Source organism: Filicampus tigris, chromosome 21 (assembly GCF_054856515.1).
Source record: "Filicampus tigris isolate MCC_2025a chromosome 21, RoL_Ftig_1.0, whole genome shotgun sequence".
Classification (NCBI taxonomy): domain Eukaryota; kingdom Metazoa; phylum Chordata; class Actinopteri; order Syngnathiformes; family Syngnathidae; genus Filicampus; species Filicampus tigris.
Genome location: NC_141237.1, coordinates 3,481,221 through 3,500,231, shown reverse-complemented (window position 1 = coordinate 3,500,231; position 19,011 = coordinate 3,481,221). Strand labels below are relative to the sequence as shown.

Sequence of the window (19,011 nt, the reverse complement as noted above, 5' to 3'; positions counted from 1 at the left end):
GTTCCGCACAACAACAAAGGTTCTAGTCCCGATGCTCCGTTGGAGTGAAGTTGCGCAGCCTCCGTGTGAATTCATCGCACGCATGCGGCGTTCCCGGCTGGGTGGCCCGATTGTGTCGCAGCCGTTTTGTCAAACCGCCGGAAACACTTGTACATGTGTCGCGGCTCTCTTAGGACGACCAAAATAATTCAGAGTGCCAATCAAATCCGAAAGGATAAGAATACAAAGCCCGGCGTGCCCTTTGCGACCAGGGACGAAAAGCGGCAGGCGTTATGCGCGTAAATAAAAGGTGCGACGCTGCTGAGTCAGGAGGGAGCGCAGGTGCTGTTCCCACCTGGACCGCCTCCATAAATCTCCCCGTGAAGGGATGAGGTCGAGGGGGCGGGGCTCCCGTCGATGACGTCACGCTCGTCAGCTGTTTGCCTGACCAACTCGCTGACTGCGCAACTAAGCGCCGAGGCACTTTGTCAAGGCCGCCGATGATGTCATCAGCGTCTCGTGAGCGCCGGCGGTGGCAAGTGAGCAAGTACAAATACCTCGTTGCTGTACTGAAGTACATTTTGCAGCCATCTGTACTTGACTTGAGTACTTATTTTGAGCAGAACTTGTTGTTTTGATGACATGAAATGCTGAGCCAATGCTAGCTAATTTTTTTGGTTTACTTTTTATTTTTGCACTTTGCACATTTCAGAGTTCGTGACTTTTTTTTTTTGTTTTTTTTACTTTTACCAATGAAAATGAGTACTTTTACTTTTACCAGACTCCTGATGAGCACGCCTGTTGTGACGGGCGCGTGCGTGCGTGTGTGTGTGACGGAGAAGACGGCACTTACAATCAGGGAAACAGTTTTCGGGGTCCATGGCCTCTTCGGCCATCTCGGAGTACTCGTCTTCCTCCTCTCCGGGCTTCCTGAGGTCCACCGTGCTGCCCTCTGATAGGCTGATGTCGTCCTTCTGCTTAGCACATGAGCACTCGTCACCATGACAACATCATCACTACCATCATCATCATCATCAAGTATTGTGGATGTCAGCATGTGGATTGTTTCAGGCCGGGACATGACAACAACACACGTGAAGGTGGGCATCCATGTTACAAGGACACACACACGCAGAAAAATACAATGCATAAAATATAAAAATTATATCCATAAAAATAAATAAAATAAAATAATACAAATAATATAGAAAAAATAAATAAAATTGTATTATATAAAATGTATTAGGATTAATTAAACAATTATAGAATTCTTGTTTATGTGCAATTATTTACAAATTTTAATTTTATCAATACATACACTGGATCAATTGATTAAAACAACGATTAAAAGCAATTTTAGAAAACCATTTCAGGAAAAAATAATGGAGATCATTAGATCATTTTGTTAATAGATAATTAATTTGACTGATTTAACCAAATGTTAATACAAATAAAACATATAAGAAATATCATATATAGAATACAAAATGTTACATTCTTGACAATTAATCAATGACTCAGTGAGAGAAATAAATTTGAGTCCAAACGAATGCAACAAACGCGACAGATCAATCGAGCGTTGTGGCTGCGTGAAGGTCGCATGAAGGTTAGATCATCAAATCAAAGAAATCAAAGCGTTGCCCCTGCAGACGACACCTGCGCGAGGGTCAAAGGTCACAGGGGCAACGCAACACACCTGCTCGCATGACGCCGCTTGCCTTAGCTTAGCATTATCTTAGCATAAGCGTCAACCACAAGGCAGGGCTAAAATGAGAAGGAGACGAGCGCCGGCTCATCTCCGCTCCGAGTCAGCTGAACTTGAACCTGTCAGCTGATTGGCTGACCGCTCGCTGGCCGTGTGACATCAGAGGGGCCGGACGCCGCGCAACTTGGGTCCAGGAAGTCGGAAGGCAAGTGAGACAACAAGCCAGGTGCGCCAGATGATTAAAGATGACATAATCGTAATCAACTGAGTCAGCGTGTGCGCAGACCCGCGCGCACACACAGAGCGCGACACAAATCTGTCGTTCCGTGTTATATGCAAAGAAGGATCTCCTGCTGCCGGCATTGCGCACGCACACGCACACACACACACACACTTAATACGCTTGCAAACAGGCACACACAGCGCGTTACCTCGTCCCGCTCGGCGTCGTCTTCCTGCGAGTCGTCGCTTCGCTCCTCCTGGTCCACCTCCTCGTCCTCGTCCTCGTCGTCCTCCTCGGGGAACTCCACGTCCGACTCCCCGGGGGCGATGGGCACGCTGATGGTGAGGTTGGGGTTGGTCATGTAGCTGTCGTCCTCGGGCGCCACGTACTTCTCCACGTGGCGTCCTGGAAGGTGGAGCTGGTTAAGGTGCGCCCCCCCGCGGGCGTCGGGGGCGGGCGCCGTACCTATGACGGCGCCGTTGGCCTCGGCGTGGACGCTGCTCAGGCGCTTCAGCTTCATCATGCTTTTGGCCTCTTTGCGCTTTTGGCGTCGGCGCTTCAGGTTGCCGTTGAAAAAATCCACCACCTGCAAAAAAATGTCAACAAAAAAAAGTCGTTTTCAAATTTTTTTTTTAAACCGGTGGCCGGAGGGTTGGTAAAAAGCGCTCGGCCACCTGCCGGCGGCACCAGGCCAGGCCTCGGCCGATCCTGTGGATGGCGATGTGGAGGTTGTTCATCTCGCCGTCGTCGTCGGGCGCCGACAGATTGTCCGAGCTGAAGCTGCTGAGCAGCAGCGCCAGGAACAGGTTCAGCAACTGCCGACGCACACACGAGCACACGCACTGAGCACAAGCGCTGAGCCGCGTCGCATCCGCCGCCTCGCTTAGCATTAGCCTAGCTTAGCGCGTCAGCATTCGTCCTAAGTGACGAGGCAGTGGCCCGCGAGAACGATTTGGACACACCTGCTAGCTGAATTTGAGCGTGTGCGTGTCAACGTTTGCCGTGTAGTTAGCATGTTAGCAATCGCACCAAATGCCACCCGTCTAAGAAGAAAATTCAAAGATACCCGATAGCTGATTTTGAGTGAGCGACGTAATGCACAAATGTTGCGCAACTACTGGAGCCAGAAGATTCCAGTTGTGTTTGACCTGTGACCTTACGCATTTCAACACACAAAGATGGATGCCAGCATGCATATGAGCGTGTTACCTTCCCCAAGGAAGGAGAACAACTATTTGCGGGACAAAAGTAAAGGACATTTTCATACTCATTTAGAAGTTGTTTACATAAAATTTCTCAGCCAGTAATGAGGGAACATGAGAGACAAAATATAGCGAGAGGGTGTGCGCGTGTGTGCGTGTGTGTGTGTGTAACGCATACTGATCTAGCCGCGACTTTGGTAGATGAAATGAGGTTTTTATGACCGGGAGATTTCAACAAACCTCTCTGTGTGAAGTCAGTAAAGTTCACCTCAGGTAGTCTCTTTCTTACACAAACACGCACGCACGCACACACACACACGCAGGTGCGGCTGATAAACGAGCAGCGAGGTGATCTGTTTTTTTTTTTTTTTGCTCTTCCTCCTCATCGCAACAAAGCGCTGTGAGCAAAGTCCCCCCCCCCCCCCCCCCTCGGGACTGCCGCTGAGCTTTGCAAGGCGGGACGACGACGACGAGGCAGCGCGAGTGAGAGGAGCCGGCGTGAGGAAGACGAGGGAGGACCGGGAGGAGGAATGGGGGCAACGGGGCGAGAGGAGCATGAGGAGCGAGGCCGAGCGCGGCTCGGCCGCACATACCCCGGGTCGAAAGTTTCTAACGGGCCCGCTTTTCCCCTAACGGGCTCCTTGCTCGTCAAAAAGGACGTGAAAATGAGGAGGGGGAGGGGGCGAGGCAGAGGAGGGTGTCGCCGGCCGCCGTCAGGTGCCCAGCGGGTGAATTGCTTGCTCAGGGAAACGCGTTCACCCGCTCGTTTGTCATAAGCAGAAAGAGCAAACTAAACATCTGCTCACCTGCCGCAGCTGAGCACACGCACGCACGCACACGCACACGCACACACATTTGTGTCGGACATATTCATTCATTGGCTCGGGTCAGCCCGTCCCCTGCAGGAGGAGATAGAGTTGCTGCTGCTGACAGGGGAAGAATAAGTGTGTGTTTGCGTGTATGTGTGTTTGATTAGCGAAGCCCCCCCCCACCCCCATCCTTTTTGAGCTACCACAATGGACACGCGCACACACACACACTGTGATAGAATGATGGAAGTGCAGACATGTGACAGCTTCGCGGGGTAAATTTCATAGAAAGCTGAGCTACTGTGTGTGTAAAGTGTGTGTGCGCCCGCGCGGAGTGGAAGATGATAGGCGAGCTCGTTATCCACAGAAAAGAAATCTCTCCTCTCTGCTCTTCGCGTCGAGCAAGATGAGCTGCCGAGTGTGCGCGCGCGCGAGTGTGTGTGTGCCCGCGTGCGCACACGCGCGCGGACGTCTAAAAAGGAAATTAGAGGTTGGCAAATAGGAATACCTCGAACGGTATGGATACTTGGTAAAAAGAAAACAACAAGGCTTTGTGAACACTAAAAAAGGGAGAAAAATCTGCTGATGTACAAGCAGAGGGAGGTAGCGACACTTTTAGTCTGTTACATTTGCATAAGAAATTTATGGGAAACTGTGTACTTGTGAGAGTAGTTTTATTTTTACTTTCAGAAACTGAATTATGGTTTGGTTCCGTATGTCATTTTTTGTTAGTTGATGGTCATGCTTTGATTAAAAAGAAATCAGAAGTTACTCACTGGTTACTTGAGTATTTTTTTTTTTTTTTTTACTGAACTTGTATTATATGAAGAGGAAAACTGTCTTTTAGAATCTGAATGGTTAAAAAAAAAAAAAAAAAAAAAATCCCTGCCTGGCTTCTTCCACAGCAACTCTTCGTTCAAGCCTGTCTCCAAACGTGATGACGAAGCAGTTGAAAAGGTCTCGGGCGGGCGTGCGGGCGGGCGGACGCGGTGCCCGAGGGGCGTCGGAGAATCGACTCACCACCAGATTTCCGATGACCATGACCAGCATGAAGACCAGGATGCAGAGCGGCTGCCCGGCGACTTCCATGCAGTCCCACATGGTCTCGATCCACTCGCCGCACAGCACGCGGAACACGATGAGGAAGGAGTGGAAGAAGTCCTTCATGTGCCAGCGAGGCATCGAGCAGTCTTTGGAGATCTTGCACACGCAGTCCTGAAGGGGGCAGCGGAGGGGGGGGGTGCAGTTATAAACACTGGTAGCTTGACTTGGCCCAAGATGGGAATTTCGTGAACTTTCAAATCAGTTTTCCGCAATGAAATGAATTGAAATGTCATTAATCCAACTATTCAATGCCACTGACGTATTTATTCGTCAAATACCTTTTTTCAGTGTGTAGCCGCGGCTGCGGAAGGTCTCGCTGAGAAGCTCAGGTTTAAAAAACCGCAGTATATGTGGTAAATGTGCCTTTAAGAGGCGTGGCCTTGTGATTGATGTCAGACTTATTCATTTCCAGTTGGGTGTACTCTCTGTATTGAAACTGGACTGAAAAAAAAATAAAAAATAAAAAATAAAAAGCATACTCTATTGGGTTTGTGTCTGCGGATGAACATGACCAGTCAAAAACCTGACGGTTCCATTACAGGTTTACAATGCCGTAAGTCGCTAACCCAGTAGTGAAGTCATAAAAATCGGAAATATTTGTGATGAAAACCACTCGATGTACTAAAATATGCCAGTAAGTGCAGCATCAACGGGGCGCGGCCGTGTATTGTGGTTTACGGCCATCGGTGCCTGGGGTTGTGAGCTCACCTGGTAGTTCTTGCCAAAGAGCTGCATGCCCACCACGGCGAAGATGAAGACGATGATGGCGAGCACCAGGGTCAGGTTGCCCAGGGCGCCCATGGAGTTGCCGATGATCTTGATCAGCGTGTTCAGCGTCGGCCACGAGCGGGCCAGCTTGAAGACGCGCAGCTGACGACGCATGGGGAAGATGGGAGAGACAGAAAGACCCCGTGAGGTTTTTGGCCCTCCGCCGATGTGGGCGCGGACGGCGATATCGCCGCGTGGCGGGCGTCGGTCACCAGTCGGAAAGATCGGAGCACGCTGAGCCCTTCCACGTCGGACAGCCCGAGCTCCATCAGGCTGAGGCACACGATGATGCTGTCGAAGATGTTCCAGCCCGTTTGGAAGTAGTAGTACGGGTCCAGAGCGATGATCTTCAAAAGCATCTCCGCCGTGAAGATGCCGGAGAACACCTGGAACGCAGCAAGAATCGCAACGCCGTTAACCTCCCTCAGTATTTTTGCCAGAAAGGGCGCCGGCTGTCATCGGCAGACACGCGAACGCGCCGCGCTGCAGCGTCAACACACTTTTTCTTCTTCTTATGTCAACGCTGCAAACTTTCAAGCCATCGAGGTTTGGAGAAAACGCCGAGTCATGGTGTCAGGCCGAGAGAGCGCGGCGCCGCTCAATTGTTAACCGGATAAATCCCGTAATCCTCACAGATGTTTGCATTGCCTTTAGCTCGCCTTTTAGCCTTTCAGCTTGTCAATGTGCGTCTATGTGTGTGTGCGCGTGCGCACGAAGGATCGTGTCAGGACACGACTGTGCTGAGACTGCCAATGTCCGCAATGTTTTGGGCAGTCAGTCTTCATGTTATATGCGCACAGAGAACTGACGCTCGTGTGCGTTGCTGCTCCGTGCGGGTTAAGTGGCAGACGTTTGAAGGTTTCGGTTAATTACCCTGCAATCGATGCTAATTTCAGATAGCCGTCAATGGCGTTTTGCACTCAACGTTAGCATTAAGCTAGCCGACGTTCGTGCGCATTTTCAACTATCACGGGTTTGTCTGCCTGAGGGCCACGGATGGCCGACGCCGTACTTTAATCCAGGCCATTGAAGGTTTACATTGACTTGATAAAGAAATTATTACATGGTGTAGGGCTGTGCAATTAATCGAACTTCAATTACAATGACGATTATTACCCTCCACGAATACGAAATTGGCATAATCGTAAAAAAACGTTATTAATATGCATTTATATCCACACAAGGAAATGTTATTTGAATTTATACATTTGCACCTTTTTATTTTATATTAACCGATTTTATAAAGTTTGTTTGGTCCAAAAGGAACTTGCATTTATTTGTATTTATATTTTTCTCAAAATCTCAAAATTGTCTCGTTTTGTACCCAAAAAATAAGTGATCGTTTGAATAATCATGATTTCAATTGTTACCAACATAATCGTGATTAATATTTTTTTCAAAATCGAGCAGCCCTAACATGATGTCGACTGCGCAGGTTAGCGTTCGTTAGCTGTGTAGCTTTTCGACTAATTTCTTTCATGAATCCAGAGGTGCACAAAAAAAAAAAAAATGTTGAACGCTGACAAAGTCATCCAATGTTAAAAATATGTTATAGTGTATAATTGACGCCCATTATAAACTCATCGAAAAAATGTTTTTTTTTGAAGCGCCCCAGCTAGAAATTGTTCCATCGTCCTCGCGGGCAGGTTACCAGGTTTCCGATAGTGAGCATGCCGTTGAAGTCGTTGGTCATGGGGTAGTGCTCCATGGCCATGAAGAGAGTGTTGAGGACGATGCAGATGGTGATGGCCAAGTCCAGGAAGGGGTCCATTACCATGATCTTCACCACATGTTTGACCTTCAGCCACCAGGGGGTGCACTCCCACACCAGGTGGCGATGGGCAAAGGCGTACCAGCACGGGTGGCATTTCTTGTGGGCCTCCTCGAGTTCTGAAAAAAAAAAATGACAAGCATGCTTCATACGGGCTAAGCAATACTCGTAGAACCGAACACTAATACGTTCACGCTTCCTAATAATGCTATCGCTAGCGATTTTCAGAACTGCCCCCAATCACGTCTAATCGGAGACTGTTCCCGTTCCCGTTCCCAATTCCAAACAAGCTAATGGCGGGGCTCACCCTCCATGGCGTCCGTCAGGTGGCTGGCGGCGCTGGGAGCCCGGCCCCGCCTCTCCGAGCCCGGCGTGGACGCCGGCCGAGGGAGCAGAACCGCGCTGAGCTCCGTGCTTGACGTCGGCACCTGCCGGAACCGCGCCCACACGCTGGCGTCAGTGTCGCATGACATACGCACACACGCCGAAGCGTCTCAAAATGGCGGTCGGCGAGCCGTAGCTTGAGGCTCTCCGTAAAAGCTTTAGAGTGCCTCGTTGCTCGCGGCGACCCGCTGGCGTATATTCCAGGAGGATCACGCTTCATTTTATACACCAGGCCACTTTTTTATTTATGTATTTTTTTTTTTTTACTTCCGACGGCCATCTGAGGGTGAGGGCTTCCCTCCAACCCCAAAAAGTTTGAGAGGCCCTGCTGTACACGACAACAAACACGCACGCACTGCCAGCCTTCAATCAGCAGCCACATCCTCTGTTGCCATGGTGACAGCATCGAACACAAACACACAATGTTTGACCATTTGACCAGATATAAATCCCTCTTTTATGTGCGTGCGTGTGTGTGTGCGTGTGTGTGTGTGTGTGTGTGGGGGGGTTGTGGGTAAGATAAGCAGGTAACGACTGCAGTTCAATGATTCAGCGAAGTCAGTGCACGCGTGTGCCTGTGTGTTAGCGTACATGATTTCATGCGCGTGCGGGCCACTTCATTAGGTACACAATCAAATGAGATTCAAAGCGAGCGCCGCTTCACCTTCATTTTTGAGCGACGCTGCCGGGGCGTCTGCGTGCGTGTGCGCTGGCGAGAGTGTGCGCGCGTTAAGTGGCCACTTCATTAGGTACACAAGTTAATGAGATTGAATGCAAGGGCTGCTTAATGCTTGCTTTTGATTGAGGCTATCAGAACGTCTGTGCGTGTGTGTGTGTGTGTGTGCGTGTGTGGCCGTGCGTAAGCGGCCACTTCATTAGGTACACAATCTAATGAGATTTAAAGATGCACTTAATGCTGGCTTTTGATGTGCCGACTGTTGTATCGATCGCTTCTGATAAAGTTGCATAAGTTTGGTTCTCAGGTGTGCTTGCGTAACGTTTGCCGCCCTCAAACCAGACATGACGCAGCATCGCGAAGGTTACCGAAGGGTACCAAAGGTCACCTCCCACGATGCCGCTGCTGCCGCCGCCGCCTCCGTCGTGCCTGCCTGCCAGGCCGCCATCGGGGAGGCTGGCAAAAAGGAAAAAAAAAAAAAAAAAAAAAGAAAAAAAACAGCCACCGGCCGCCAGTTGTGCTCTGCTTCGCCTCTGGTTAGCGGCTGTGGGTCGCCATGGTAACATTTGAGTGGCAACCATCCGTCCTCATCCGGCCTCGGCTGCGAGCGGCGGGATGGGAGCTCGGCACCCACGCACAACTTTGCTCACTTTTCAAGACACTGACGCGGGGTCGACGTGGGCAAAGCGGCGATGACGCTTTTAATCAGAACAATAACAAAATGTAGTGTTAAAAAAAAAACAAAAAAAAACCCTGTATTTTACATTTGGAAAGATAATCGCACACACTTTGATGTTCAAACAGTCGTTCTACATTAAGTGTAGTGTCTAGCATCTGACCCCTAGGGGGTGTGGTCATCTTGATTGACAGCTTGCCCAACATCAGCTTCAAGCGGCTCCTGTGACCTCTGACCCCACAAAGCACTAAGCTACTGCGTTTACTGTTATCAGAGTTGGGATGTGCGCGCGCGCGCGTGTGTGTGTGTGTGTGTGTGTGTGTGTTTAGCTCATGATATCAGAGTGCAGCTATGCAAAGTGCTGATTCATAATTCACATGTCTGAGTGTTGGATGGATGCAGTCTCCGCCATTGTTTCCATTGTGACAACACACACGCGCGTGCGCGAGTGCGTGCGCGCCACTCACACTCTCCTCCTTGACCTTCTCCATGGTGCAGGCAGGCAGCTGCCCCTGCAGTGGCGGCGGTGGCGAGACCACCCCGTTGTGGTCCATGGCAACGAAAAGCTTCCCGTTGATGTTCAGAGTCGGATAAAATACCTAAAAAAAACAACAACAAAAAAAACACACACACAACAGGTGAATCCCCTTTGACCATTATTGTGCAAGACAGCGTTGACGCGAGTGGTTGTCGTTACCTGCGAGCTCCTGCTGGTGGCGCTGTAGGTGCTGGGTCTGCGCTTGGGCCACGGTTGCGTCAGGATGCCACTGAAGGTGCCGCCGCTGTACGTGCGGCCGCCGGCGCTCTCCACCACGTCGCCCGGCACGCTGTACTCGTCGTCGGCCATCTCCGCCTCGGAGCCGCGGCTCCTCAGCCGGAAATTGAAGATGGACGACACCTGGCTGCTCCGCCGAGTTCTGGCGGAGAACGACCGAGCCAGCAGGGGGTGGAGGGGCTGGGAAGGGAAGTTGGACGACAGATTATGGCCTCCATCTGTGTGAAGACTGAAGTCGATAATAATAATAATAATGATAAAAAAAAATAAAAACTTTTTTTTTTAAATGTTCTCCTTGGTGTCCTCACCTTGGAGCTTTCCGTCCCGTCCGCCTGCAGCAGCTTCTCCTCTGACAGGTTGGCGTCCACGTCGGCCACCCCCACCAGCGCTTGGCTGCGCCGCCGCTCCTCCATCAGGTCCGGCGGAGGTCCAAAGGGAGACACTTCGGGTGACATGAGCGAGTCAGAGTCTGGCGCTTTCTGTGCGGCTGCCTGATGGGACGAGTTAAGCGGAGGCAAGTCGCGTAAGTCTCAAATTTCGAAGACCTAGCGAGCTACCTTTGCCTCCATTTGGAAGAGGAATTTATTTGGGAGTAAAGAGCGCGAGCGTTAGCGCGCGTGGCTAAGCTAATACCTGCTGCTCCTTCTTCAGACGCTCCACGGCCAGCTGGAACTCGCGCTCCTTCTGGCAGGCCTCGGCGATGGTGGCCTGGTTCTGCTCCTCGTAGGCCATGGCCACCACGGCCAGGATGAGATTGACCAGGTAGAAGGAGCCCAGGAAGATGACCACCACGAAGAACACCATGTAGGTCTTGCCGGCCGAGCGCAGCGTCTGCACACCGCCGAGGTTAGCGACGTCAGCATCGCAGCTACTCGGGATGCTGACGGTACCTGATGGTAGAGGTTCTCCCAGTAGTCCTGAGTCATGAGCCGGAAGAGCGACAGGAAGGCCCAGCCGAAGGTGTCGAAACTGGTGTAGCCGTAGTTGGGGTTGCGGCCTGCCTTCAGGCACTCGAAACCGTCAGGACACTTCCTGCGGCACCGCGACATTGACAGTAATTGGCTGGTGATGATTTGTGACATTCCCCGAGATCATTGTTCAGTGGTGGGGATGTAACGATTCACTCAAGCCCCGACTGGATTCGATTTTCACTTCCCGATTTCCGATTCGATTTTTGAAAAAAAATCCACAGTCATCCACAAACGCAACGCGCAATGACATTTGGCGCATAATTGGATCTACACATTCAAAATGTGCTAGGTATCGGGAATGAATAAACATTTCAAGACATCGTTTTCTAGATGAATTCGTCATATCGATTCATCGAAAATCAATTAATCGTTACATCCCCATTCAGTAGTCCACATTTTCAATGAAAAAAAATCCACAAATCAATGCAAACATAATTCAGACATATTTTAAATAAAAATGTTAAATTCCATACCGGTGTGACTATTTTTGCTAAATGCTAGCGCACCACCTGCTAGCACGTTAGCACTGAATCAGCTGTCATTTGCGGGTGGTGATCAACGGCTGCAGGATGTTATGTAACCCGGCAGAGCGGAACACACACACAGGAAGTGGGTGGACAACATCCCGCCCTCCATCTTCTCCGAACACAAACAGCAGCCCCGCATCCTCTTTAGGCTTATTAGCGCCGTGTGACTGGGACCCGCCCACACATGTCAACGCCAGACGGAACATGCAGCCAAAATTGATATTCCATCCTATCGCATCCATCGCAGCCCACGCGGACAAGGCCGACAACATCGGCGACATGTGCGGCGGGAGGACCTTTTTTTTGCGCTTTCAAATTGTTGCAATGTCTATTTTCAGGAGGAAAAAAAACCCTATATTGTACTTTATAAACACATACAATAATGACATAGAATCAAACAGTTCTTGTCACAGTACCTCAATGGAATGGCGTCCCCGCTTTGGCCACCTGGGGGCAGCTCATCGGCTCATCAGTACGGCACTAATATTAGTCGTTCTATGCAGGGTATATATTAATGTGAGCGCTGTTATATTGTCTGTGGCTGTCTGTTGCTAAGAGTTACAACACTGCAACATCCAGAAAATGTTACTTAGCGTTAGCATTAAGCTAGCAAACTGAAAGTCGAAGCTATGTGGTTGTTTTAAATACACCAGGTGTGATTCTCTTTGTCTTATGTTGAGTTTGAGCTCAACGTCAAATGGGCGTGGCATCCGAGCAACGCGCAGTCGGCCTCCGGCCTCCACCTTTGGCGAGATGTGGAATAAATGCTCAAATGGCTTTCCGCGCAAGCGCGGATTGTTGTTGTTGGCGTCTCGTATGAAACTTTGGCGAGACAAAGAGTAATGCTGAGGCCTGCCAGTAACAAGCAGTCCTTCTTCTTAATGTGATAATAAAAAGCTGAGCAGCAATCAATGCAAATGTACTTTCAAAGTGCTGCTAACACAAACATCACAACGTCGATGCTAATAGAATACGCTAACCTGCGCATTGTGCTGATTTTACAAACATCGGCTCCGCTCACGAGGGGGCGAGTGACTGGCGCGCGCACGCACGCACACAACGTGACTAATCAGTCGTCAGCTGTCATCTTGACGGCGCTTAGGCCGACACCCACCCTGAGCAAGGCCGCGCCGTCCAACACGCGCGCGCGCGCGCGCGCACACATCACCCGCCTCATGCAGCCATCTCATACAAGTGAGTCAACGCGGTGGCATGTGAGCCTGTCCGATGGCTCCAGTGTGTGTGTGTGTGTGTGTGTGTGTGTGTGTGTGTGTGTGTCGGTGTGCTTAAGGACCTCGAGGACACCCAGAGTGTGTGAGAGAGCTGCAAAATGCAGACGGGAGGGCGTGTCCACGTGTGTGTGTGTGTGTGTGCGCGCGTGCGAGGTGTGAGAGCCCGAAGTTATCGCTCACGCACACCTCGGCCTGCATTAATGGAGGGACACCACTTCAGACCCCCCCACCCCCCATTCACACTAGAGGGGCCCTCAGCTCGTCACACACACGTACGCACACGAGGATGCATACACACACACACACACACACACACACACACAAGTTTGTTGTGCTGGCAGAGTGTGTCGAATCAAAAGACGTTTTGGACTTCAGAAACAAAAAAATGCGCGTGCGGGAAGATAAGTGTACAAAGTCAAAGTTAATGATAAAGTGTTGTGAAACAAAGACAGAGAGGGAAATGACAGATGGGTTCAAACAATACAAAACATGTTGTGTGTGTGCGTGTGCGGGTGCGTGCGTGCGTGCGTGTGTGTGTGTTCCCCTGCCATTCCATTTGGTTTCCCGTCACATGTGCACGCACACACCTTCAATTATAACATTCAGGTAAACTGAGGCCTGGTAGGAAGCCAATCCTTAGCATCACTATGGCAACCGTATCCCTGTGCCGGTTGCCGAGGGAGATTGTTTTGTGCCACCGCTGTTAGAAGATGTGTGTGTGTGTGTGTCTGAGTAGACTGCATGCGTGCGCGTGTGCTGGTGTGTTTGCTTAGGTGTGTTGTCTGTTTGCATGCATCCATGCGTGCGTGCGTGTACGTGTGTGTGCGTGTAGGTTTGTGTGCACGCAAGCGCATTTGTGTTTGTTGTGTGTGTGCGTGCGCGCACTCAAACGACACGTGTGCACAAGGCATGGCGCATGATGACATTCAAAGATATGACTAGCAAGCTAGCATTAGCACGTCCCGACCCCGGTGTCAGGTGACTTTTCAAACTTTTTCTTGCTTTTACCCTCCCTGCTCAGCAGTTTGCAAGAGGTCATAGGTCGTCAATCCCTCAGAGGAATCAGAGCGTTGGTGGGGGGGGGGTCAAAGTTAAAAGTGGCCTTGGTGGAGGTCAGAGTGGTTTCACTTGTGTTGAATGTCTGACGAGTGACATCAGCAGTGGCTCCAGAAATAGCCTCTGGAGCCAGGGGGGGGGGGCGGAGCCAGACACTTGTTAGCGACGGCTGCGCGGCGGCGCTTTGATGGCTAATGCTAACGCTAATGAGTGAGCGACGCCGCATGAACAAACACGCTCGGCTGGAGTCGGCTAGCTTGGAGAACAAACGGCCTTATGACTGAGCATAGACACGCACACACTCGCGCGCGCACGCACACACATAGACAAACATGCGCAAATACATAGACAAGCGCGCACACACACACACACACACACACACACACACGCGTACTTGGGCAAAGCATGATGGGTAAGTAAAGGACAAATAAGATAAGGTTTCAGCTCGTCTCGCTCAGGAAAATCAAATCAAATTTGCCGTCCGATGGCGAAGCTTTAAAGCGTTTAAATGAAACTCTAAACTTTAAGTGGCGTCCCGTCTTTTGCCAACGAATCACACAAATCTTTGGATCGGACGCCCAAGTGCCGAGGTGATCCGGAACATGTTGTCGGATTGCTCCGGTGAGGCACGACGCTCCCAAAATCTGGCCGAAAGATTTTCCCAGAGGAGCCGCCGGTGTCCCGATACTTTTGTCCACTTGGGGGGTATTTAAAGTTCAGCATGTGACAGCTGGACTGAAACAACATGCTAACCAATTAGCGCTTAGCTGGCGGAGTGGCGGGAACATCGGGAGGCTGCGCGCCGTGTGTGTTTCGTTTGATCATAAGTAATGACGTACACAATCAGAGCGCTGAGTGGCTCAGATGCCAGCGGGCAGAAAAGGTCAAAAAACGTTTCTGCTGTCAGACAAGTTGATATGCGTTAGCTTTAGCGATTAGCATCGACCCGCTCAGGCCCACTCGGGCTCTCTGTCTGTCCGTCTGTCTGTCTGTCGTGTGATTGAACGGCCAAGGCGGTGCCAAGGACAAGGCCGGCGGGCTGTCAATCATTGTGCGAGCGTGAAGGTGATTGGCTGCCATCGAACCGGGGGCGGGACTTAACCACTACAGACCTTCACAAGCTCAAGCAACATGGCACTACACGCAGTCAACCCAACAACTACAACACGTACTGCAGCTACGCCAATAATGTATTACTTCTGATACGGCTATTGACACTGATATTGATAAAGTGCAGCTACTGATACTGCTACGGCTATAACGCCCCTGCTAGCGCTACAGCTACAGGTTACAGTTACCGATATTGACACCGGGACGAGTAAGGATACAATTCCTGATAGTGGCTCTTTTACTGATATTGCGATTGATACTGTTACCGCTGTGGCTACTGGTACGGCTAACTGATACTAGTTCTGGTATTCATACTGCGATACCGCTACTGTACTGCTTCTGAAATTGATAATACTACAGCAGTACTAGTCCTAACCGCTACTTCTACACTTGCTAGTGCAGTTACTGGTACTTTTAGTAGTACTCTCCTGGTACTGCTTTGGAGTGTGACAAATGCTAATGAGAAGGATGCTAATGTTAGCAGAATGGCCCTTTGCAGTCCAGGGGAAAAATGTGAAATGAATACATAGTAAACATTCTTTTGTTTGACTTCTTTCCTATGCTTCAAAGTGCTGAATTATTATTATCTTTTTTTTTTTTTTTTTTTTTTTAGCTCTGTGTGCGCACACACACACAAAGAGAGCCCCCGCGGAGCTTGGTGGAAGCCTCCTTGGCATGTTTGGCTGTACACGTAACAGACATCACATGGTTAGACCCGCGCAAAGCTCGCAGCGAGCACCCTGTACACGCACACGCACGCACACAAATAGAAATCAACAACCATTTAGAGAAATGTTTTGGTGTTGCAGATGAGCTATTGATCTGTGTAGCTTTTAACATAATGTTATAAGGTACAAGTGCAAGCTGGGAACTTTATAAAGACGCACGCTCGCACGCATGCACGCACACACACACGCACCCAGGCGGCGAGAGCATGGCGTGGCGACCACCAACAGAGAAGGCGGCTAATGGAATGATGAATATGGTCATGGGACGCACGTGTTCCAGGAAAGTCAGCCCCCCTCGGCCATATTTCTCTTCTAACTGCTGGCACGACAGCGTGCCGCGCAATCCGGAAAGACCGCTCGCCGCTCGCCACGGCATCAACTACTTGTCTCTATGTGTTCTGTGATTAGCCGGCGACCGGTCCAGGGTGTTCACCTCTTGCCCATCGTCCGCTGGGATGGACCGGAGCTCAACCCGTGACCCTAACGAGGTCAAATGCATGCTCATTTACATCATAATGACGATGATGATGATGATGAGGAGGAGGATGAATTAGCGCCGAGCTCAGCGAGCGGTCGCAGCAAGTATGTCGCAGCGGCTTAGCTCAGTGACCTTTGCCCCCGGGGCGGCCGCAGCGGCCCGGTGCGTGCGGCGCTGGGTCGCGCGGAGCCGGCAGCGGCGGCGGCATCAGCGTCACTGTCAGCGCCGCTCGCGCGCGACGACACGCGACGAGTGCGGGGAAGGCTTTTGCAACACCTGCAACTGCACCACCTGGCTTTTTGACCGCCGTCGCCGTGGTGACGGCGACCACACGACCTCAGTTATGAGGATGCCGCGTTCATCACCTGGCCAATAAAAGCTCCATTACAAAGTTTCTCTTTCAGTTCTTGTTTTAGAACCGTGAGGCCAACATGCTAACCGCCAGGCTAGCGTGCTTCCCTGGCATCTCCCCCTTGAAGGCAAATGAAGTTTTCCCTGTCACTTTTCGCTCGTTTGCACGTTGCCGTTCATTTCTACTCATTCATTCTTCTTTTGTTCTTTTTTTTTTTTTTTTGCACCATCTGTTTGCTCCACTTCCTGCCATCTGCTCCTCTTCCTCTTCACCTCCACGTTGGCCGGCTGTTGCTCCTTCATCTCCTCCGCTCGCTTGCTTGCTTCCTTCTCGTCTCTTCTTAGCAAAAGCCCCCCCCCCCATGGCCGCCGCCTTCTCCTCTCCACTTCTCTTCCCTCCTTCATCCTCCTTTCCGCCTCACCTCACCTGAACCTCCGTCCTTTCCCGACTCTCCCGTGGCGAGCTCGTGTTAGCCCGCGAGCTACGTGTTAGCATCCTGGGATGGTTCCACGCGGCGCGGTTGGCCGGCTAGCTGGAGGCTAACACAGGCGAGCGCACCCGCGCGCACGCGCACACACGCGATGCTGTTCTGACAGCGGTGTCGCTCAGAGTGTCATCTTCCCGCTCTCAGCGTCAACACCGAGCGCCGATCCTCGTCCGTCCAAAAGCCGCGTGTCACACGACCCCCCCGGCTTAGCACACTTGCACTCGTTTGGCACAAAATGTGCTCTTTTTTTTCCTCCCCTAAAAAAAATATTTTGACTGACACTGGGAAGGCGCCGAGGTGTACTCACCCGGCGTCACTGCTGTTGCCGCAGATTAAGGCATCTTTGGCACCTTCCACCTTGTAGAAGTTGTCTGCAAGAGAACATAAAACAAAAACAATATCATCCATCAAATCGCCTGCTATATTGTGATTCGTTGTTCACGCCCCAATATCTTCATGCATGGGATACCAAATTATACGCATGTTAAGTGCAGGCATTATTTTAGTCCACTTGGGGTTACCATCCTCACATTGTCAACTGTAATATCTGTGATGCTGAATGTGTGTGTGTGTGTGTCTTGGAATGCCGGGCCAGGCCTTTGGAGACTGTGAATGACAATGTCAAATCGTCTGTGTTGAGTGACGGCGCCAGCTGAAACCAAGAATGTCTTTCTAATGTACTGTATTTTGTTCGATAAAAGGATTGAAAGAACAAGAGCGGTCGTGTCCATCCTTGATCACGGGCGGAATGATTCGTTCTGACTAGCGGTAGTAAGCGATAAAAATGTATTAGGCTCATTACACTTTGGCTTCTTTTGATTTGCTAGTCCGCACAAACCGTCCATGTCTGAAAAATAATCAGAGCAAAATCTTGTGATAAAGCGAATAATCCGCAATACAAATATTATTATTATTTTTTTTAATCCACGATGCAGTGAAATCGTAAAAGGCAAACAGCAATATAGTGCGACTTTAATCTCGATAGTCATTTCTGTTATCCCAGCTATTGCGTTTCCCATCATACGTTAGCAACGAGCTAGCTTTTGTTGTTGTATGACAGACTCCCATTTCCCGACGACAGGTGCTAAGAAATACATTTAAAAAAAGTCTCTTTCCATACGTTTAAATGTTTTCAATGCAAGCAGGAGGGCTAAAACGTTTCATTTCCCAAAATGATGATAAACAACAACCAAGTTGCACCAAGCTGCAATGTTAAAGCCAAGCATGGGGCTGGTGCCTAACAACACAACGTCTCCACTCACTTCCCCTCGAGTGGCGGCCGGTTGGCGCGAGTGGGCGGCGCAGACGCGGAGGATGCCGCTGAGAGCGGCAAGAAAGCCGGCGTTTTATTGTGAAAAGACATTCCCGTGTGAGGCGGAGTTGCGTAAGACGACGCCAAACTCTGACCTTAAAAGCTAGCTTGACATTTTCATCCACTCGCCTTATGGGAACAACTTTCAGCACGCTCATCTTTTATTCAGCGCGCGCACGCGCGCCACGTGCACGTGCGCACACAACGTTCATCCCACACAAAAGTCATCAGGAAAGCAAAAGGCACTTCCTGCAAAATAAAGTTTCTTTTTCCCAACACAAACGTGTTTACTACTCCACCTGACACTTTATTGTGGCGGGGCAGATGTGACGTGGACTCAAACTTTACAAAAAGCTACTAGATTGCTTTTATAGTGGCAGGACAGGCGCCACGTCAAGACAAAATACACAACCCTTAAAGAGCAGCTTTATGGCATGGAAAAGAAGTATATAAAATGCTGTGTGAAAACTTGTTTTGTGGCGGGACAGGCAAGGTAGATGTTGCAGGGCTATTGATCAGCGTAGTGGCTGGGCTCTCGGGTTTCACGTCAGCTTTTAGAGGGTCGATACGGACGCCTGCGGGGACGCTTGCTCGCTCGTTTGTTTGTCGGTTGCTTTGTTTGCTTTGTTGGTTTGTGACGGGCGGAGACACAAATAGCAGCGGCATTAGCATCCGGCTGCATTAGC

The 19,011-nt window shown here is 50.4% G+C and overlaps 1 protein-coding gene across 5 annotated transcripts in view; it reads right to left on the bottom strand.

Moving 5' to 3' along the window:
- The window catches only part of LOC147127184 (sodium channel protein type 5 subunit alpha-like), a 57,443-nt gene that overhangs the window by 13,002 nt on the left and 25,430 nt on the right, over positions 1 to 19,011 (bottom strand). For 3 of the 5 annotated variants that reach the window (XM_086019940.1, XM_086019941.1, XM_086019945.1), the window contains 14 exons: positions 17,321 to 17,384; positions 10,963 to 11,104; positions 10,706 to 10,903; positions 10,381 to 10,563; positions 9,995 to 10,252; positions 9,765 to 9,896; positions 7,869 to 7,989; positions 7,442 to 7,680; positions 6,003 to 6,176; positions 5,731 to 5,892; positions 4,939 to 5,133; positions 2,582 to 2,722; positions 2,116 to 2,493; positions 833 to 956 (listed from right to left, as the gene is read on the bottom strand). In XM_086019940.1, coding sequence (XP_085876066.1) covers positions 833 to 956; positions 2,116 to 2,493; positions 2,582 to 2,722; positions 4,939 to 5,133; positions 5,731 to 5,892; positions 6,003 to 6,176; positions 7,442 to 7,680; positions 7,869 to 7,989; positions 9,765 to 9,896; positions 9,995 to 10,252; positions 10,381 to 10,563; positions 10,706 to 10,903; positions 10,963 to 11,104; positions 17,321 to 17,384 — 2,511 coding nt within the window. The remainder of the gene's footprint in view (positions 1 to 832; positions 957 to 2,115; positions 2,494 to 2,581; positions 2,723 to 4,938; positions 5,134 to 5,730; positions 5,893 to 6,002; positions 6,177 to 7,441; positions 7,681 to 7,868; positions 7,990 to 9,764; positions 9,897 to 9,994; positions 10,253 to 10,380; positions 10,564 to 10,705; positions 10,904 to 10,962; positions 11,105 to 17,320; positions 17,385 to 19,011) is intronic. The other 2 variants (XM_086019944.1, XM_086019943.1) reach the window with 2 other exon arrangements.